General features: G+C 44.9%; 6 protein-coding genes across 6 annotated transcripts; 4 read left to right on the top strand and 2 right to left on the bottom strand.

Moving 5' to 3' along the window:
* Nucleotides 1-23: 23 nt before the first annotated feature.
* On the bottom strand, nt 24-3,660 carry ASPZODRAFT_136898 (hypothetical protein). Its single transcript, XM_022724161.1, has 6 exons — nt 3,491-3,660; nt 3,314-3,432; nt 3,063-3,259; nt 2,625-3,008; nt 2,346-2,574; nt 24-2,295 (listed from the first exon to the last, which is right to left on the bottom strand). Coding segments are annotated over exons 1-6 (3,024 nt in total). The 5' UTR covers nt 3,493-3,660; the 3' UTR covers nt 24-202.
* Nucleotides 3,661-4,440: 780 nt separating this feature from the next.
* On the top strand, nt 4,441-5,904 carry ASPZODRAFT_136897 (hypothetical protein). The gene is made up of 4 exons (XM_022724160.1): nt 4,441-4,953; nt 5,009-5,215; nt 5,274-5,429; nt 5,502-5,904. Exons 1-4 carry the CDS (start codon nt 4,576-4,578, stop codon nt 5,730-5,732), a joined length of 972 nt encoding a protein of 323 aa, XP_022577525.1. The 5' UTR covers nt 4,441-4,575; the 3' UTR covers nt 5,733-5,904.
* Nucleotides 5,905-7,160: 1,256 nt separating this feature from the next.
* Nucleotides 7,161-9,329, top strand: ASPZODRAFT_19991 (hypothetical protein; the record flags this gene model as incomplete). Its single annotated transcript, XM_022727512.1, has 4 exons — nt 7,161-7,165; nt 7,234-8,776; nt 8,836-9,115; nt 9,217-9,329. 4 exons carry the CDS (start codon nt 7,161-7,163, stop codon nt 9,327-9,329), a joined length of 1,941 nt encoding a protein of 646 aa, XP_022577524.1.
* Nucleotides 9,330-10,103: 774 nt separating this feature from the next.
* On the bottom strand, nt 10,104-14,070 carry ASPZODRAFT_136894 (hypothetical protein). Its single transcript, XM_022724159.1, has 7 exons — nt 13,598-14,070; nt 13,354-13,543; nt 11,651-13,301; nt 11,299-11,598; nt 11,138-11,247; nt 10,753-11,078; nt 10,104-10,692 (listed from the first exon to the last, which is right to left on the bottom strand). Exons 1-7 carry the CDS (start codon nt 13,923-13,925, stop codon nt 10,319-10,321), a joined length of 3,279 nt encoding a protein of 1,092 aa, XP_022577523.1. The 5' UTR covers nt 13,926-14,070; the 3' UTR covers nt 10,104-10,318.
* A 385-nt stretch (nt 14,071-14,455) lies between these two features.
* Nucleotides 14,456-15,822, top strand: ASPZODRAFT_1256132 (hypothetical protein). Its single transcript, XM_022721434.1, has 4 exons — nt 14,456-14,622; nt 14,733-15,350; nt 15,411-15,564; nt 15,626-15,822. The coding sequence occupies exons 1-4, from the start codon at nt 14,600-14,602 to the stop codon at nt 15,644-15,646; spliced, it is 816 nt and encodes a 271-aa protein (XP_022577522.1). The 5' UTR covers nt 14,456-14,599; the 3' UTR covers nt 15,647-15,822.
* A 259-nt stretch (nt 15,823-16,081) lies between these two features.
* On the top strand, nt 16,082-17,857 carry ASPZODRAFT_1255643 (hypothetical protein). Its single transcript, XM_022721432.1, has 3 exons — nt 16,082-16,265; nt 16,337-16,647; nt 16,717-17,857. Exons 2-3 carry the CDS (start codon nt 16,337-16,339, stop codon nt 17,741-17,743), a joined length of 1,338 nt encoding a protein of 445 aa, XP_022577521.1. The 5' UTR covers nt 16,082-16,265; the 3' UTR covers nt 17,744-17,857.
* Nucleotides 17,858-17,873: the final 16 nt, after the last annotated feature.

Here is a 17,873-nt window from a genome sequence, read left to right as displayed (position 1 = left end):
GTCAGACTTGAGCATTCCTCCCTCACCACGCAAGGTTAGATTTTGTTATTGGGCTTGGGTTTCGAGATAAGGTCTTGCAAAGCACCGCCTTGTAACAAAGCAACGTGCAGTACTTATCTGTTAAAATTATAGCTAGCCGCAATCCTTATACTATATTGACCAGTAAGTAAATAGCCTCTTTCTATAGGTACCTCATTAGTTACTAGAGTCCCTCAGATTCCACCTGCTGCTTCTTCGCCTTCTTTGTGGTTATTGGATTTTTGCGTTTCTTGGTAGGGGAACCTCGTCCATCGCCATTTGCATCTCCATGTGATACAGTACCTGCCTCAAGTACTATGGAGGCAGCTGTTCCAGGTTCTGTCTTTGGCTCCCTTTTTGACTTCTTCTTCTTCTTTTTCACAATTGCCCCGTCCGTGGGAATGCCTTCTAGATGGATACGTTCCGAGCTTCGCTGCATCTCTAAACGAAACTGTTCAATCTTCTGCATTGCCTTGGACATTTCCACACCATCGGTATGTTCCTCTCGAGACTCTGGGCCTTTTTCTAGCGAGAAGTCTTCCAGGCCACTCGAGTCAACCTGAAGTAAAGATCGTTTGACCTTTGGAACCTCAGTAGTAGCTTCGTGGGCAGGATTCTGACCATTGTCATTGGCCCAATCGACGGTCTCCTCCGTAGCAATCTCGAACTTCTTCACGCGGGCTCGAGGCTTTTTCCCATATCCCAGAACATCTGGTGTTACTGCAGATCGTGTCGCTCCACTTTCGATGTTAAGATCGACGATTGGAATAGAATCTACATCCAGCTCCTCGCCATTCGTAGCGCTGGATGCCTTATAAAAGGGTGTGGATCTTCCCGATGACTCGCTATGAAATCCAATGTAGAAGGGATCATCTTTGTTGCGCTCTCGCCGCTCAGCCTTCCGTCTAGCAACTGCAAAAGGCTCGCCTCTGTGACCAGGCTGTAGTTCTTGGTAAGGTACCGTTTGTTGGGTATCGGGATTAATTGACTCAGGTGCCTGTGTCACAGCGATGGCAGCATCCCCAAGATAATAGAAATCCTGGGAAGGCAAGAGATCGTTTTGGTTGAGAGACCATCCGTCATTACTCATGAATAGAGTGAAAAGGTTGTTATTCAATGTTTCGTCTAACGAAAGATAATCCGGAGTTGGAACCTTCTTCTGTGCATTGGCAGCAACAGAATTGAGCTCAAGTCCAGAGAAGAACGTCCGTATGCCAGAGGATAGAAGTGAGGGCGGCTCTTTCGATTCAGTGGAACCTGCACGAATAGCCTCGGCTATCAAGCGAAGAATCTCGAGAAATTCCATGGCCCTTTCTTGTACATCTAGGTCTGGATGCACTGAAAGAGTGTCCAGGAAAGAGAGTACTTGATTCAGCAAAAGTGAGATTTTGCTTTTCCACAGACTATCCCACGATTGGGTATCAACTGTGAGATGAAGGAAGATTTTGGGAATGGCTTGCAGATACAATGACAAAGTTCTTGCGGGTAACTTCGGGCTAGAACTTTCAACTAACGCTCTCAAAGTGGCCTCAGAGTCTGAGAGATATTCAGCGAATTCGCCGACAACCCATGCTAGGGGCCCTAAAACATCGCTGTTGGTGCCGAATCCAGTCGAGCACAATGATGACCTGGCATTCGAGACAATAAGAGATTCTGCTGCCCTAGTCGCTTGTAGTCTGATACTTCTCACCCGGACCGCAATGTTCCGTACTTCGCAGCCAATTCGGGCTGGAATGTCTTCTTTGATATCATCCAATGAATCACCGTTGGTGAATGAAGAATCCATATTGATTATCGGGGCTTCCAGAGGGATTGACTTTATCAATTGTATCAAAACTTCCAAGTACCATTCAAAGTCGCTTAACTCCGAATAGTTGTCTCGTGAGCACATTTCCAGTATACGATGCGCAACTTGAAGTTTGTATTCAATGGGAAGGCGTTGAAACTTTTTGGGATCCTGTAGTTGCGTACTTTCTTGTTGAGTAAAGTTGTGCTCATTGGTAGAACCCAGATGTGTGTGATCATCCAAATCTCCATTGTTCGTAGCACTTATCCCAGAATCAAGTGAGGGAGATCTGCGTATTTGATCAAGGAGACGATTGACAACAAATTGAAGTGTGTCGCTGCTGACCATCCCTTCCAATAACTCCAGTGCCTGGAGTCGGATTGATATATCTGCATCTTCTAAGCAGCCCATTATCACATCCTGTTGCATTGAAACAAATAGAGGATGCGTGACAACGATCCGGTTAAATGCCAGCAGTGCAACATATTTAACTAAATATAATTGTCAATGACTACACATAAATAGAGCAAGGAGTACTCACGATTTGGATCGCCATCAATGACTATCATGCCTCGAAGTTTGTCAACACACAATTTGGCAACTTCATCTCTTTCTCGCAGATTGTCATTTCCATCCAAAATTCCTCCTTGTATTATACCATTTATGCACTCGTAAAGTAAAGACATGGCGCTCGTTGTTTGGATTATATTCGTCAACGGCCGCAAAAGCTTACGCACGAGCCTTGGCTCTAACGGTGTCAGAGACGCGAACTAGAAGCGTTAGAGTAACCTCCCTCTCGAGACTTGGAGAACAAACTGACAAGTTTTATGATCTTGATAGCCATCCAGTTGTTTCCACCATCAACAAGTAGTTCGAATAGCCGGGGCGCTAGAGGAAGGAAATCCTGCGGCCGTCTCCATCCAAACTCACATACAACGTTAATGACTGCCGTGGTGACACTCGTATCTTCATGCTCGTCCATCAACCGTTCCCCGATCTTTGGCCATGCTAGCCTTAGCGCATCGGGGTAAACCAGAGCAATCCTATAGAGGCAAACAACCGCCTTCTTACGAATAGCCGCATTTGTGTGAGAAAGTCGAGGCAGAATGTCCGCAAGCAACGAAGACGCAAGCGATGGTGTGATTATGTGCGAGAGCGCGGCGATTGGGAGGGAAATATTCGGAATGGTTGAAGATATTATGTCCTGTTAACAGATTAGTGGCAGCGAACACCAGAATCAGCTTGATAACCCAAGAACCTTTTTCAGAAGATTTGTAGCTAGCATTAGAACTTCAGTATCAGGCCGAAAGCTCTGGACTGCTCCAAGATACCCAACTCGTTTCTGTAGATATTTACTAGACGACATAACCTCTAGCACATGAAAGGACGCCCAGGACATATCATAGCCAAACATTTCGAGATATATGAGTTTCAAAACCGCGGTTGCTTTCTTATCTACGGAAAATCAGAGCTCTGTTAAAAATGGTATACACAGTGGACGACACGTACCCATGTCCTGTGACTTGATCTCAACTCTACATTCCCGTATGCTGTTTTGGACATATTCTTCCTCTGCCCCCCGATGATTTCGTAGACCTTTTATCAGGTCGTATAGTGATTTTTCGAACCTCAATCATAATTGTTTCTTAGCATATACACTTGAGATGGTTTGGCAAGTTTTCTCACATGTTTATGAAATGGGTGCGCTGATACAAGGCACAACAGGACCTATCTCATCTCAACCAAGCTACCTTTATATGAAAGACAAAGAAGGGAATAATAAGCTGGCAGTAGTGCTGAGGATAATATCTATATCATTCTCTTGGAGTCTGGGGTAGAAATATCACTGTGTAATTATGTTTTAATATTATACCTGAGTCTAATCTGTCGCTGCGATAGTTGCTGACAGTTCCAAAGGTAGCCAATCACTAACATCATTCCCCACCACCAAATGGACCTCGGGAGAGTCATTGTTGCGGATTCACGACTAAGCAGACGGGTGCCAAGAAATATAATAACACTAAATGGGTATTCTTTGGACTCTAGTAGTACTTCATATATTACTATATACTAGGTAAATAGAATATAGCTTAGTTTTACAGTGCTATATGAAAATAATTGAATCAATCAATATTACTAAATAAATTTATATGCCTAGAGAAAACCTGAAGCTACAAGGCCAAATAGACCGTCATGATTATCCGGGAGATCCTCTCGCAGTCCCCTCACCTTCTCATACAGAGCGTACCTAGGTATGTAGTACTGCTAGAACCCTAGTTAGGCACCCGCGGCCAATATCCTTACAATACACTAAATACTTAGTTAATGGCTACCTAGATATTTAGGTAGTTAGCTATATTCAAACTCCATATACGGGCAAGGTGGTTTTAAGATAACTACTGTGGAATTATAGTGGTTTAACTTATAAATATATATCATGTTAGCTATATAGAGTATTTCTATTCTAGAAATCCTTTCAATATATGCTTGATCTGATGGAAATGAACGTACTTGATAACCTATAGGCTTAATTCAGTATGGGAAACGGTCCCTGGTGACTTGACTGGTGGTGGTTCGGCCCAGGTACTTAGTTAACCACTTAGTGTCACATACGAAACTCTGTAACCTGTAACTAACTATCTTCTAAGTCAACAAACTATCTACCTTTGAGTTACTTATCACCAATAATTCGTCCATATCAATACAATTGAGTCCTCTATCGGGCTTTTGATTTGGGAAGCGGTCATCGTTTTCCTCAAACTAATATAAATATGGTTCAGTCTGGCCGCGAAGCCTTTAGCACCCTCCATAGCTCCGATTTCAACGCAACTCTTCGATTTTCACAACAGGCGCCCTCAATACTGAGCCAACAGCATGGTTCCTCTGCAAATATATTCTCCATCCCTACTGCAGAGAACCCAGAGCAGCATGTGGCCATGGAGATGCTGTTGTTAGCTTGCCTTCGCGCAGGAGATGACAAGTCGGCAAAGCTATGCCTTGAACAGCTATCACAGCGTTTTGGCCCTTCCAATGAGAAAATAATGGGGCTTCGGGGCCTTTACAAAGAAGCTACCGCGGAGAAAATGTCAGATTTGGAAGACTGTCTGCGAGAATACGACAGAATTCTTGCGGAGGATCCCGTTAATATGGTGCGTCTCAATTGCTAAATGTTGAAAATAATGACCTGACAGATGCGCATTATAGCCTGTTCGTAAACGTCGTGTTGCAATCCTGCGCTCAATGTCTAGACCACTGGACGCTATTTCTGCTTTGGTTGAGCTTCTAGAGGCGGTACCTACAGATGCTGAGGCATGGTGTGAACTTGCAGATCTCTACCAATCCCAAGGAATGAGCTCTCAAGCAATCTTCAGCATCGAGGAGGCTCTTTTGATTTCGCCTCATTCGTGGAATGTAAGAATTTCCGTTTGCCCTACTTTCAACTAGTTTCCACTCACATCATATTCTTTAGCTACATGCTCTTGCGGGCGAACTGCTTTATATTGGCGCATCGTCTGCGGAAGTTGATACGTCCACATGTAGACTCATATCCAGATCGATTCGTCTATTTAGCAGAAGTATTGAACTGTGTGAAAACTATTTACGAGGCTATTACGGCTTGGCCTTGGTACGTTTCCCTACTGGCTTCTAGGTGCCGTATTCTCTGGTGCCGTTTTCAAACTGATAATTCGCTTTTCAGGCCACTTCGTTTCTTCTCGAAAAACAGTCACTACTTAGTATTTCTCAAAACGACTCATCATTTGATACACAATCGCTTCCGACACTGCAGAAGTTGAATGCCTTTGCTATAAAAAAGCTCCACGATCTCGTCAAGTCACGGTCCTCGGAATATGATGAGTGGGAGTATAGCCAAAGTGAATTGATCGCCGCAAAGGGGTTATTAGATCGTCTAAAAGAGTCGGCGGCTTAGTCGAAATAAAAAGGGTTGACCATCCTCATTCCCTTTTCTTGTCCTATCGTGCCCTTTTCTTGGAGTAAAGATATTCTTCCTCTCTCAATCATGATACATTATGTACTAGGTTTGCTATTGTCAAATAGGATTTACCATAATAGTTACCAGGTAATCATTTTATTCTTATGGTCTTTTTATTTATATATCAAATAGTTTTATTTTTTGAACCGCTAGATTTAAATAGAGATGCTTAACAACTGCATCAGAGCCAACTATCTGTTTAAGTTTAGTTAACTAGTTATATATTATTACTAGCTGGTCATAAATATCTAGGGACTGAATAGCTCACTACTCTTACTAATAATAACTAGGATCCTAAGACTTATTTCTGATTCTTTAACTTACATACAGAATAACTATAACTACCTTTTACGTCACCCAGTGGGTATAGTTTAATTATATAGTTATTATTGACTCTAATCACTAGTCACTTTCCAGCTAATGATTATTTAGTTCACTTTCATGTCTATATTATACTCTGTAAATCAGGTACCTAGGTAGGTAGATACCTATTAATTAGTTAACCTATTAATTACTTGCTGAAGTTAGGTACCTAACCCTTAGGTGTAAGTTTTCGCATGATTATTGGGCATCTTGGGCAGCAGACCATATCCTTGCAAGTTGCAACCGCGAGGCTAGAATATGGTAATGGCCTGTTGAACCCCGTAGTCTCTCACAAATGGTAAGTAATACTAACCATATCAATATTACAGACTTAGATACCTGTAGTTATGTTATTCTGTTGCTGCCCACGCGTACCTAAGTCTCTTGCGCTAGTCAAGTCCTGCGGATGCCATGCCCAACTTTGCCACAAAGCCCAATGAGAAATCAGTTCAGGCAGTCAAATACCAGGGTTTCCTGACAAGAGACATCAATGAATGACTTTATTGAGTCACTCACACATACAGAGAAATCTCTTCTGATGATTCGGACAGAACAGTTGAGATACGTATTCAGAAGACAGGCTCTGGCCTTAATAATTGACAATATATGATCCAAGTTCTAGAATTTAGCCGCCTGCAAGTGTGGTATATTTTGTGATTGAACGCTACAGAATCTCTTCCCAAACACAGGAGATACTCTGTCGAATGTTGTGCATTTGCGAAACCCCCAACTTTCGGGCGTCCCTACACAACCAAGCAAAGTGATAGGCTTGACGACCGTCTAGCCTAGCCTTACTGGGCACCCTTCTCTGAAAAGGAGTTTCTATTGTTTACCTCTTCCTTATATTCATTTTTGTTGAGACAGGTCAGCCGCAGCCTTTTTTTTATATTGAATTCTACTTATTTGTTATAAACCAAGTGAAGGGGAAGCGCGTCAGTTTTTAAGATTTCTTCTCTTCCTTACCTTTCCTTCTCTCCCTTGTTTCCTTTCACACCGCACAGAATGTCGTACGTGTTATACATCCCCACCATATTTGTATAGGAGTCGTCAATTAACTGATTACTACTTGAAGCAGGTTCAATATCAGGATTGATCATAGGAGTCCACACGATTCAGATGACTCTTCCTTATCCGATGAAGAGGACTCGTCTGGTGTGCAGGTCTCCCCGCCCTCTGATTCCGGAAGCCATGAGTACTATGACGAGTGGGCGCATTTATCATATCCCGACGAGTTGAAACCATCTGATTCCGCTTCTCGACCACGGACGTCTCATCGCAGCCGCCACGCGATCCATGGATCACGCTCGGTCTCGGGGCCCCGCCACTCATCACGACGCCAAATAGTACAAGAGCGAGGATCGCTCTCTCGATCGCGCCGCCACCATTCTCCAGAGTCACCAGATAGTGCCGATTCCGCAGATGAATACGCAGGTTATGCGCAAGCTCCTCACGACAGGGGACTCTGGCAAAACACCGCTCCTAGACATACATCCAACTATGCCCACAGCTCTTCTTCCGGTCCATCCTACAATGTTTACGCCCATGGTCAACCTCCCCATTATGGAGGACAGCCAAACGCTCCTCCCCATGCTGTATCTGACCAGCTGATAAGGATTGGCCATCCTGCTCAGTTTAACCACCCGTCGTACGCACATCCTCATCATCCCTACGGCACCCAGTTTCAACACCATCATGGTACGGCTTCGTCTCCTTATTATTTCCCGGAACACCACCCAGGACAACATGCGCATCAGTCGCAAACTGTACCCCACATGCGAGGCGATGGACAGGCTGGGATGCAGCAACCACAGCATGCGTTACCCCCTGGGTATGGAGGCCCACCTTTGGGTATGCATGAAATGATCCCTTACGGAGCAGGGAATTATTACCACCCAAGAGAGCCATTTGCTATGGTTCCTGGCATGATGCCTGGGTACTATCCATACCCACGTGTGCCATCTCCACAGCAATCCGAACCAACTCCACCCGCAGCCCCTCTGGAGCCAGCCCCAGCTCCCGCTCCGGCTCCAACACCAGCAGAGACTGCCGCTGATGACGCTATTGCAAAGTTAGAGAAGCTGATCATGGAGGAGCGAGCAGAGCGGGAAGCGAAGGAGGCGCGCGAAGCTGCGCGCCAAGCTGCGGCTGAAAAAGCGGCTGCGGAGAAAGCTGCCCAGCTAGAACGTGCTGCATATGAGAAGAAGATCGTTGAAGAAGCAGCTGCTGCTGCCCGAGCAGAAGCAGAACAGAAGGCCGCTGAAGCAGCTGCTCAAGCAAAAAAGGAGGCCGAGGAAGCAGCCGCTCAGGCAGAACAGAAGGCCGCTGAAGCAGCTGCTCAAGCAAAAAAGGAGGCCGAGGAAGCAGCCGCTCAAGCAAAGAAGGAAGCTGATGAAGCAGCCGCTCAAGCAAAGAAGGAGGCCGATGATGCAGCCGCGGCAGCCGCAGCAGCAGCCGCAGCCGCGGCTACTGAGGAAGCAAATGCAAAAGCAGCTGAAGCCCTTGCAGCAGCAAAAGCAGCAGCAATTCCCCCACCCCCTGAGAAAAAGAAGCCCATAAAGTTCAAGGATGCCGTCGGGAGGAAATTCAGCTTTCCATTCGATTTGTGTTGTACTTGGAAGGTAATATTCATATCCCCTCTTCTTGCGACCACGACTGGCCTTTTTAACTAAAATACCAGGGTATGGAAGAATTGATTCGTCAAGCATTCCTTCATGTAGAGGTCATCGGCCCACATGTTGCTGAAGGGCATTACGACTTGATCGGCCCGAACGGAGATATCATTCTTCCTCAAGTTTGGGAGACTGTTGTCGAACCGGACTGGACTATTACTATGCATATGTGGCCAATCCCTGAGAAGCCTAAAGAACCTGAGCCTGCCCCGCCTCCTCCAGCACCAGAGGCGCCTCCTGAAGATGCCATTGTTGCTGTCATCGAGGAGCCCAAGAAGAACCCCACAGGTACGTTAGTATGCTGTGACCTTTTTTGCATCCAAAAGCTGTCGATCATCGCCCTTGAAGCATTTAGTTATTGGCCTCGTAATAATTCATTTACTTTATAGGCAAAAAAGGGCAAAAGAAGACACCGGAAGCTCCCGGTGCGTTCGCCATGTGGATGGTTGGTGGCCGAGGATTGAGAGTGAATAAGGCCGTGAAAGCACAGAAAAAGCCCTGATAGACTTCCGAAACGGCGAAGCTCTCTGTGCAGGTCCAGACTCTTGAAGATGACAGCCTGATCTGTTAATTTTGTGAGAAGAGATTCTTCACATCGACATCGCCTTCCGAATTACGTCCCCCCCCATCCTTTCCGTTTTAAGGGATCAATGCCTGCCACACCCGGCTACTGTCTTTCCAGAGAAGAAAACCCGAACTTTCCTAGCACAAAACGGTAATCGTGGAGGTGAATCAGGAGATCAATAACGGATGCAATTGTAGGGCTGATAATTCCTTGTTGCAAGGAAGACATCGACCTAAGAGCGTCTCCCTCTTGCCAGGTTTTGCAAACCCCTTTTTTCAAATGTGGTGGGCTTTCCTATTGATGCAGTCAAAATGGACCTGCCAAAATCTAGTGAAAGAGATCATCTCTTGGTAAAGCGCCGTGGTGTCAGCTCGGTCAATCCGAGGACTGTTGCAAGCCGAGATGCAAGAGTATTATGTGGACTTGAAAGGACGATCAAATTGTTTGAAAATGAGGAGACGAATCTAATTACTGGAATAGTACTCTGCTTTCATAGGTTTTGAATGATTGATTCTGACAAGGCAAATATTTCTTCTTCTATAGATATAATTTAATTGACAAAATGACTTACTCAACTGGAGATCATCGGCCTGATAGATTTGCAGAGCTGCACCTCATATAACAATAAGAATTTTCGTAAATTCAGAATCAGTGGGCTTTTTCTTCCTGCCCCTAGATCATGGTATTCGTTTCGAGACGGGTATTGAAGCCAACAACCGAAAGTTTGATTTCAACCTTTAGCCATCTGCACCCATCTTGGGTTGTATACTAGTTATATCACTATATCAGTACTGTACTTCTCAGTAGATACCAAAACCGAGGTAATAAGAGTGTTTCCTCTCCTATGACGTTGATCCCTCTTCCAAGTCATATTTCAAGACCTAAACCCTGTGTTACACGACTTGCCCCATTTCTGCGTCAACTAGTTATTGTTTATCTTCTGATTTCATACTCAAGGATACGGGTTTTCGCGGCACAGGAGGTGGATTCTGCGAAGGGACAGGTCTCCGGGCATCAACGGCTAAAGTGTCTGCTCTTTTTGGGACCATAAGTTCTGATGATTTGCGAGTATTATCCAGTATTTCGTTCTGAAACACTGGCACATTCACAGTGTCGTGTCTTGGGGGCAAAGGAGGTTGCTCTGGAATAGCAGTCTTCGGAAGCGTATCTTGGGCTCGATTGATTGGCTTCTCTATGGGTATCCAATCGTCCCCATCGTAAGAAAAAGGGTTCGATTTACCATTGACATTCGGGCGTAAACCAGCAGCTGGTGGCTTGATGGTAGATCTTGCCGGGGCACCTTTCACTTTATTAGCATATTTTGGAGTATCATCTTGTCAGAGAGAACACTATTCAATACCATTATCTAGCCACCACCTATTGCGATCTGAGCTCGCTGGTGGCAGACCAACCGCAATAGATCCAGGGACACCTATATCATCTGCATGATCAGGTGAGGACAGATCTATGAGCGGGTCATTTGTAGCCTGAAGTCGCTCGTCGTAGAGAGATTTTCTCAATTGCTCCTTCTGGCGCTCGTCGACAACGTTGATGATGCAGTCAAACAGAGCCCAGACTGGCCGATGATCCGAGAATCGCAAGTCTGCTGCATAGTAATCTGCCTGGCGGATGTTTTCTCCTTTCCAAAGTACCCTGTCACACCATGCAGGAATGCGACTTTTTTCTCTGTTACAAGTAAGACGCCGTCTGCGCAAGATAAAAAGGAGCTCCGAGGGATATCTTACGACGTATCATAGGTATTCGTGCCCGGGTCGAATTTATAAGTAGGAGCAAACCGAATCTCTCCTTCGGAGAAGAATTGAAATGCTCTGCCTCCGAGCATTTGAAGGTTCAACTAAATGACTTGTGAGTATGTATTATCCCCGAAAAGAATCTGAGTTCATACTTGATCATTGTTGTATAGCTTCTCATAGTCCTTTTTGACAATGAGATCGCGGACTCTCTGGTTTTCAAGACCAATTCGGTAATTGAAATCCCCAAACCAGATGATTGTATCGTGGTCCTCGATCGCACGATTCTTTTGGAACCGGAGGCCATTATATATGGTCTCATAATCTCTATTACGTTCATCGAAATTTGCAAATCCTGCTGCAAGATGTGCGGTAACGAAACACAACCGTGTGTTCGAGAAATCGAAGCGGATAGCGCACCCACCCTTGTTCCCACCGATGCCTGAGAGCCCGGTCTATTTTATTGATTAGTAGGAAAATAGTCATGGACAAAGAGCGCAGACTTGCCTTTTTGACGCCACCCTCTACGTTTTTGACTTGATCTAGTGCATCCTCCTTGACGAATATTAGAAGAGCAGCTCCCACTAGTTGCCCACTCCTCAAAAGTACATAGCGTCCAGTGCCTTTCGACGACGAGCGATTGTTCAAACAGTCTTTGACGGCCTTTTCCCACACCTTTCTTGTGCTCGGATCTGTTGACATGATCTGCTGTGGGCTGAGTTCCACAATCTCTTGAAACCCAACGGCAAAGATCACTGGGTCATCAAGGTCCTGATTGGATTGAGGGAAGAGCCACGGTGAAAGGTCGACATCTGGGCCTTGGGTGCGTCCATTGACATTAAAGCTCCCGACCCAAATCCTAATCGATTGATTGGATGAATACTCAGAGGCTCTCTTATTGAGCTCGTCAGATATTATGTCGTTAACTGGATCATGAAGGTAGACTGGGATTTGATTGGTCAAGTGGCCTAGAAGTAGGTCGATGGTTCTTTGCCGAGCAGTGTCGGCGAAGTTATTGACATATAAACGTGTGGCACTCTTGCGGGCGTCAGCAAGGGCTCCTGCAATGGACATCTTTCCGTGACGCGTGAAAGAGCTCTTGAGTGCTCCCGTGCCTGCATATATCTTCGATAATGCATCGCCGTTGTCCGCCCAAAGGGCAGAATGTCTCATTTGTATTTCCGGGTTCAATGTGCCGTGTTGTTGAGACAAAAATGATTCCAGGGCCATGAAGCTGATGATGGTTTGGACGAGATTTGTCCGGTCCAGACAATCCAAGCAATTAGTTCGGAAGATGCCTTCTTGTTGAAGGACAACCGTTGAACTTCTGACTCCGTGGTTTGTTGGAATTGTATTCTTAGCACCCTCGCCACGATCTTCAGACACGAAGTAAGAGAATCCATCAAGGGAATCCATCAATTCATATTTTATTTGATGACTGGCCTCATACCCTTGCAGACCACGCGTTTCGGCATTGAAATCATACTCAGTCATGCGTAACAAACTGTGGTCTGATGAAGAGGGTGATTCTTCGTTTCGAATAGTGAGTGCACTGCTTCGAACATGCCTGCGAAATTTTGAAGACAGCGCTGCTTCCCCTGGTTTTAACTCACTGAGGAGATTAACCACATGGACCGCACCGTATGCCAATTCAAGCATCTGAAAATGCCTGTCAAAAGCATGTTGTGTAGCTTCAAAAGATCTAGTAATCTCAATCTTCTGCTGCCCAGGAAGAAAACCCGCATTCTGTTCCCAGAATATGGGCACCGAACCGCGAACCTGAACATATGAAAAAGCGATACCAGGGGGGCTCCAGAGAATAAGTTCTGTTTCTACAAAATTGGCCACATTGCCATCATCGTCGATGCCCCGTGAATTGAATCTCGTACCGGCTCGTCGCGACGATTGACGAGAGATAATCGTCAAGGTCGAAGGAAAGTTGGTCCTTATATCAGGGAAAATAGAGACAGAAGCGGGGATCGTCAATGTACTCGCGAAGCCTCGTATGACACATGTCAATATGTGTGACAGGTCGAGGATCGACTTCTCATGAGGTGGTAGATTGCTTCTGAAAAGGAGAAGCGGGCTAATCATGTATGAGTTCCATAGCATGCTTTCATCGAGGGTTTCAATGTCAAAAGCCGCCAAGCTATCTGAACTTAGGACTATGTCAGCTTCCTGAGATCCGACAGTGATGCAAGGCTGCTCACCGGTCTTGTAGCCGATCTGTTAGATTAAAATCGAAACTATAATAGAAACTGCCATCACTGAGAAGTTTCCTTAGCGCCAGAAAGGGATGATCTGTAACAATTTGTGACCCGCGGTCGAAGTCATCGGCCGCAAATTGAGAGCGGGATTCATAGTCGATCCCGTAATCATATTCTGAACGGTTCAGACAATCTGGTTAATTAGATTAGACGTCAGACTTCAAACATATGAGATGACGAAGCATACAGAATTCCACGTTGTCTATTCTTGAAACTGTTTCACCGGGCCTGACAGTTGCAGCCCGTAGGTAATTTGTGATGACGCATAGGAAGACGTCTTCATCTACACTTATGAGACCGAGTATCCCGTACGCCTCTCCCAAAACTCGGTAGTTTTCCAGAGCAGAGAATGGCAAGCTTGAAAATTGAACCAAGCACCGCCTTCCTTCCACGCCATTCTGCCTGCTATACTTTGAGCTTGTTGGGCTGCAGCGAAATATGAGGGTGAACTCTGTGGTCACAAGAGCAATGCTGCGGTCAGGGCTGTCTTCACAATAGATACGGAACTTAGACATGGCATCAGTATCCCACAATATGATAATGGGCAGTCATATCTTTAAAATCAATAAGGATTCACTTCTAATATATCCCCATAGGTTTGGGATACCATTAAATGGCTATATTCAATAGAATATTAGTTGTCTCTGTTCAGCCGCCGGGCCTCCCTCTAGCAGTAGCGGTAATTACAAGATTGTCAAAACCTTGATAAATCACTTAAGATAATGAAAGATTCAGAAATAAAACTACAGATTTTCAACTAGGTTATTTTTAAATGTAATTACTTGCAATGCATACACCCTTACAAGGAACTAGTGATATTGAATATAATTCTCTCTTTTCATAATAATAATCTGCAGTAGACTTGGATTAACTAGTTTATTTACTTAGATAATGATTATAGAGTAGATACAAAGTAATAACTAGGATGTAATTAACTGGTTAACTTAGGTACCTCCTAGTTAGGTTACCTAACTAAGTTACACTAGTCTGCTTACATAACCTATCGCAAAAACTTTTAGTCTGAGACTGAGGACTGCTATCTAACAGTGAGTGTATCTTGTGCTCTGGTTGTATCAACTTGTCATTCTTTTAAAAAATCTCACTCTTTGCCTTGCATACCTAGTCACCAGATACTGTCATTAGTCTGATACTGAGATATAGCGACAAGTCCTGGATATTGCTGCAGCAAATGGGTCTGGCAGCGCCTCGCAAGTGCGTATTTTAATCGTGAAATCTTATCTCGATTTTTTCTTGCGGATCAACATTATTTAGCACTATGTAGTACAATTGCCGTCACACCCAGGAAACTAATTTCTTCTCAGGAGGACCAAGATTTCGAACGATCCGAACAATACAAACTGGGCTCGATCGACGAGTGGTTATGGACAAAAAATCCTCAGCTCTCAGGGATGGGCTCCTGGTGATTTATTAGGTGCCAAAAATGCTCCTCATGCCAGCATGCTTACGACTGCGAGCGTATCCCACATCAAAGTCACTATCAAGGACGATACACTTGGTTTAGGTGCTAGCTTAAAACGCGATGCTTTCGGTGGACCAACAGGGCTCGACGCTTTCAAAGGCTTGTTAGGTCGACTTAATGGGAAGACGGAGGAGGAGCTGAGCGCAGAACAGCGCAAGACCGATGATATAAGATTAATCCAGTATGCTGCCACTAAATGGCAGGCTGTCAGGTTTGTGAGTGGCGGACTGTTAGTCCAAGAGAAAGTCAAGGTGGTGCCCGTGGACGTTCTAGAAGAAGATTCTGTCGAAGACTCTCCTTCTCAAAAATCAAGTGATACAGGGGAGAAGAAGAAGAAGAAGAGAAGGAAGGAAGATGCAAGGACCGAAGATCCTGACGACAACAATGCTGCCTCGAACAATACCGCCATTGATAAAGACGCGCAGGCCTCCGACTCGGATCGCAGAAAGTCAAAAAAGAAGTCAAAAAAGAGGAAAAATAACGAATCAGAAACATCGAGCAACGAGATGAATTCCGCCAGTACACTGAGCCCGTCAGAGGACAGCAAGAATATTCCGATCCCCAAAGTATCAAGCGGGTCCAAAGAGCGTATACCGATGGGAAGACATGTTGTCAGGGGCCGGCATATTGCCCAGAAGAAAAAGGCTCTGCTAGATGATAAGTCGCTTAATGAGGTAGGTTCTATATTTCTGAGCCCCAAGAACAAATGCTTTACTAACTGTCCATTGCGGAAAGATTTTCATGATCAAGTCATAGATACCACAGCCTTAGACAACTTCGTCCATTTCTTACGACATGGGAAAGTCAATAGAAGCAGTGCCATTTTTGCATGACTGCATTATCTATCATTTAGAACTATACCTATTTATTCATATATCATCATATTCTGATTATCTAAAATCTATCATGAGCTAGCCAAGTGCCTTTACAGCAATAATTAATATTCCTTTTATATTAAGATTTGCATGTGTTAATCAAAAAAGAGAGACCATGCCACCTAATAGTTCATTTAATAAAAAAAAATACCATCCTAGTACTATAGACTCCACTGGTTATCTACTAGATTAGGTAACTATCCATGTAACTACAGGGTCCAGACTCTAGTACTCCGTAGTGATACAGTAGGGTAGTACGGTAGTACCGGGCCGCACTCACGTGGGTGGGGCTGTGTAGTTTTATCCTAGGTTCTACAACGTCATTGCGCCCCAGTATTAAAATGGCTACTAGTGGGCTGCTTATTATGAGCTGTCATGAACTTGTAAAGGTATAAAGGTGGAATGCCTTGTGTCTTGGACAAGAGATTTATCTTCTGAGTTCTATATATAGCATTAACAGCCTTTTACACTTGAACAATCCCAGTGCTGTGATCATCCTGGTGAGTCTCGCCTGTGTATCGAGCTGGGTGTCTATAATCGCCTGGGCTAAGAGCATGACCAAGACATTTAGATGGTGTCTACGGAAGCTTTCGTTGAGCCGAGATCTTCACCGTCCGGAGATGGTTCTAAGCCAAGCATCAACAACAACAATACCACCAGACTGGGAAGAAAAGTATCAAAGATGAATGGCATCGATATCCCAACAAACAGCGAGATTCAGAGCAAGTGCTCCGGTGGTGATTTCAATGAGAAGGATACTGCGGTCTATAAGGAGAAATCTGTCCCGATCAAGGTTCCTGAGAGCTTGAAGCAGGTTAGAGAACCAGTAGATCAGACCAAAGGATCTGAGCAGAAGGAAAGAGGTACCGGAACAATTGGAGGGTGAGGGAATTCAAGCAAGTGTGAAATGATTTACCTTCCGCTTTACTAATGAGAACGGCCTTTGAATAGAATCCACTGGGCGCCGCTGAATATTGGAGTCGAAAGACGTCTGCAGACATTTGTTGTGTTATGTCATACCCTGACAATCATAATTTTCCTGACGGTCTTCTTCTTCGCATGTGCGATACCTTTATTCTGGCCGCTCCTTATCCCATATCTTGTTCATATATCTATCTTTTCTAGTGCTGCAACATCCGGAACCCTTGCAGGCCGCAGACCCTTCTTACGATCTCTACCGATCTGGTCCTTATATGCATCTTACTTCCCGGCTCGCCTACATCGTTCCGAGGTTCTACCTCCGACACGAAAGTATATATTCGGCTACCATCCACACGGCATTATTTCTCACGGCGCATTTGCGGCGTTTGCAACGGAGGCGCTCGGGTTTTCAAAGCTCTTTCCAGGGATAACAAATACACTTCTTACCCTGGATTCAAATTTTCGGATTCCATTCTACCGGGAATATGCTCTCGCCATGGGTCTCGCAAGTGTTTCTCGCGAGTCCTGCGAAAATATACTAAACAAAGGTGGAACCAACAGCGAGGGAATGGGTCGTGCTATCACGATTGTTGTTGGTGGTGCGCGGGAATCTCTCAATGCTCAGCCTCACTCGATGCGTCTTATTCTGAAACGACGGAAGGGATTCATCAAGCTCGCCATCTGTACAGGCGCTGACCTCGTACCAGTCCTCGCCTTTGGGGAGAATGATTTGTACGAGCAAGTGAGCTCCGACCAACATCCTTTGATCCACAAACTTCAGATGCTGGTCAAGCAGATGATGGGATTTACCGTCCCTCTCTTCCATGCTCGGGGAGTGTTCAACTATGACGTGGGACTGATGCCATATCGCCGACCATTGAATATTGTCGTGGGCCGGCCCATTCACGTAAGACAGCAGCGGAATAGATCGGATATCGACGACAACTACATTGATGAACTTCACTCTAAATACATGCAAGAGCTTGAGAGATTATGGGAGCAGTGGAAGGATGTTTACGCAAAGGACAGGACCCATGAACTTGAAATTATTAGTTGATGCATGTTTTTTTACGTCTTGAAATATTCTTATCTTATTGTAGAACCACTCTCCTTTCGTTCACTTGGACGTGGCGGGAACACTGAATATCCTGTAAGAAGAGAATCTCCTCACCTCTCTTCATCTTATT

Source organism: Penicilliopsis zonata (assembly GCF_001890105.1).
Source record: "Penicilliopsis zonata CBS 506.65 unplaced genomic scaffold ASPZOscaffold_22, whole genome shotgun sequence".
Classification (NCBI taxonomy): Eukaryota; Fungi; Ascomycota; class Eurotiomycetes; order Eurotiales; family Aspergillaceae; genus Penicilliopsis; species Penicilliopsis zonata.
The sequence above is the reverse complement of the archived record's forward strand: the minus strand, read 5'-3'. Positions and strand labels throughout refer to the sequence as shown.

Excerpts from the sequence above, each read along its gene's own strand:
- ASPZODRAFT_1256132 (XM_022721434.1), top strand. The coding sequence starts at position 14,600 with ATGGGTCTGGCAGCGCCTCGCAA. Across the intron at positions 14,623-14,732 it reads GGTCTGGCAGCGCCTCGCAA|GAGGACCAAGATTTCGAACG; the intron begins GTGCGTATTTTA and ends ATTTCTTCTCAG. Across the intron at positions 15,565-15,625 it reads ATGATAAGTCGCTTAATGAG|ATTTTCATGATCAAGTCATA; the intron begins GTAGGTTCTATA and ends CATTGCGGAAAG.
- ASPZODRAFT_136897 (XM_022724160.1), top strand. The coding sequence starts at position 4,576 with ATGGTTCAGTCTGGCCGCGAAGCCTTTAGCACCCTCCATAGCTCCGAT. Across the intron at positions 4,954-5,008 it reads CGGAGGATCCCGTTAATATG|CCTGTTCGTAAACGTCGTGT; the intron begins GTGCGTCTCAAT and ends TGCGCATTATAG. Across the intron at positions 5,430-5,501 it reads GCTATTACGGCTTGGCCTTG|GCCACTTCGTTTCTTCTCGA; the intron begins GTACGTTTCCCT and ends TTCGCTTTTCAG.
- ASPZODRAFT_1255643 (XM_022721432.1), top strand. The coding sequence starts at position 16,337 with ATGGTGTCTACGGAAGCTTTCGTTGAGCCGAGATCTTCACCGTCCGGA. Across the intron at positions 16,648-16,716 it reads GGTACCGGAACAATTGGAGG|AATCCACTGGGCGCCGCTGA; the intron begins GTGAGGGAATTC and ends GCCTTTGAATAG.
- ASPZODRAFT_136894 (XM_022724159.1), bottom strand. The coding sequence starts at position 13,925 with ATGTCTAAGTTCCGTATCTATTGTGAAGACAGCCCTGACCGCAGCATT. Across the intron at positions 13,544-13,597 it reads AATAGACAACGTGGAATTCT|ATTGTCTGAACCGTTCAGAA; the intron begins GTATGCTTCGTC and ends CTAATTAACCAG. Across the intron at positions 10,693-10,752 it reads TAGGTGGTGGCTAGATAATG|GTGCCCCGGCAAGATCTACC; the intron begins GTATTGAATAGT and ends ATAAAGTGAAAG.
- ASPZODRAFT_136898 (XM_022724161.1), bottom strand. Across the intron at positions 3,260-3,313 it reads GATCAAGTCACAGGACATGG|ATAAGAAAGCAACCGCGGTT; the intron begins GTACGTGTCGTC and ends GATTTTCCGTAG. Across the intron at positions 2,575-2,624 it reads CTATCAAGATCATAAAACTT|TTCGCGTCTCTGACACCGTT; the intron begins GTCAGTTTGTTC and ends TAACGCTTCTAG.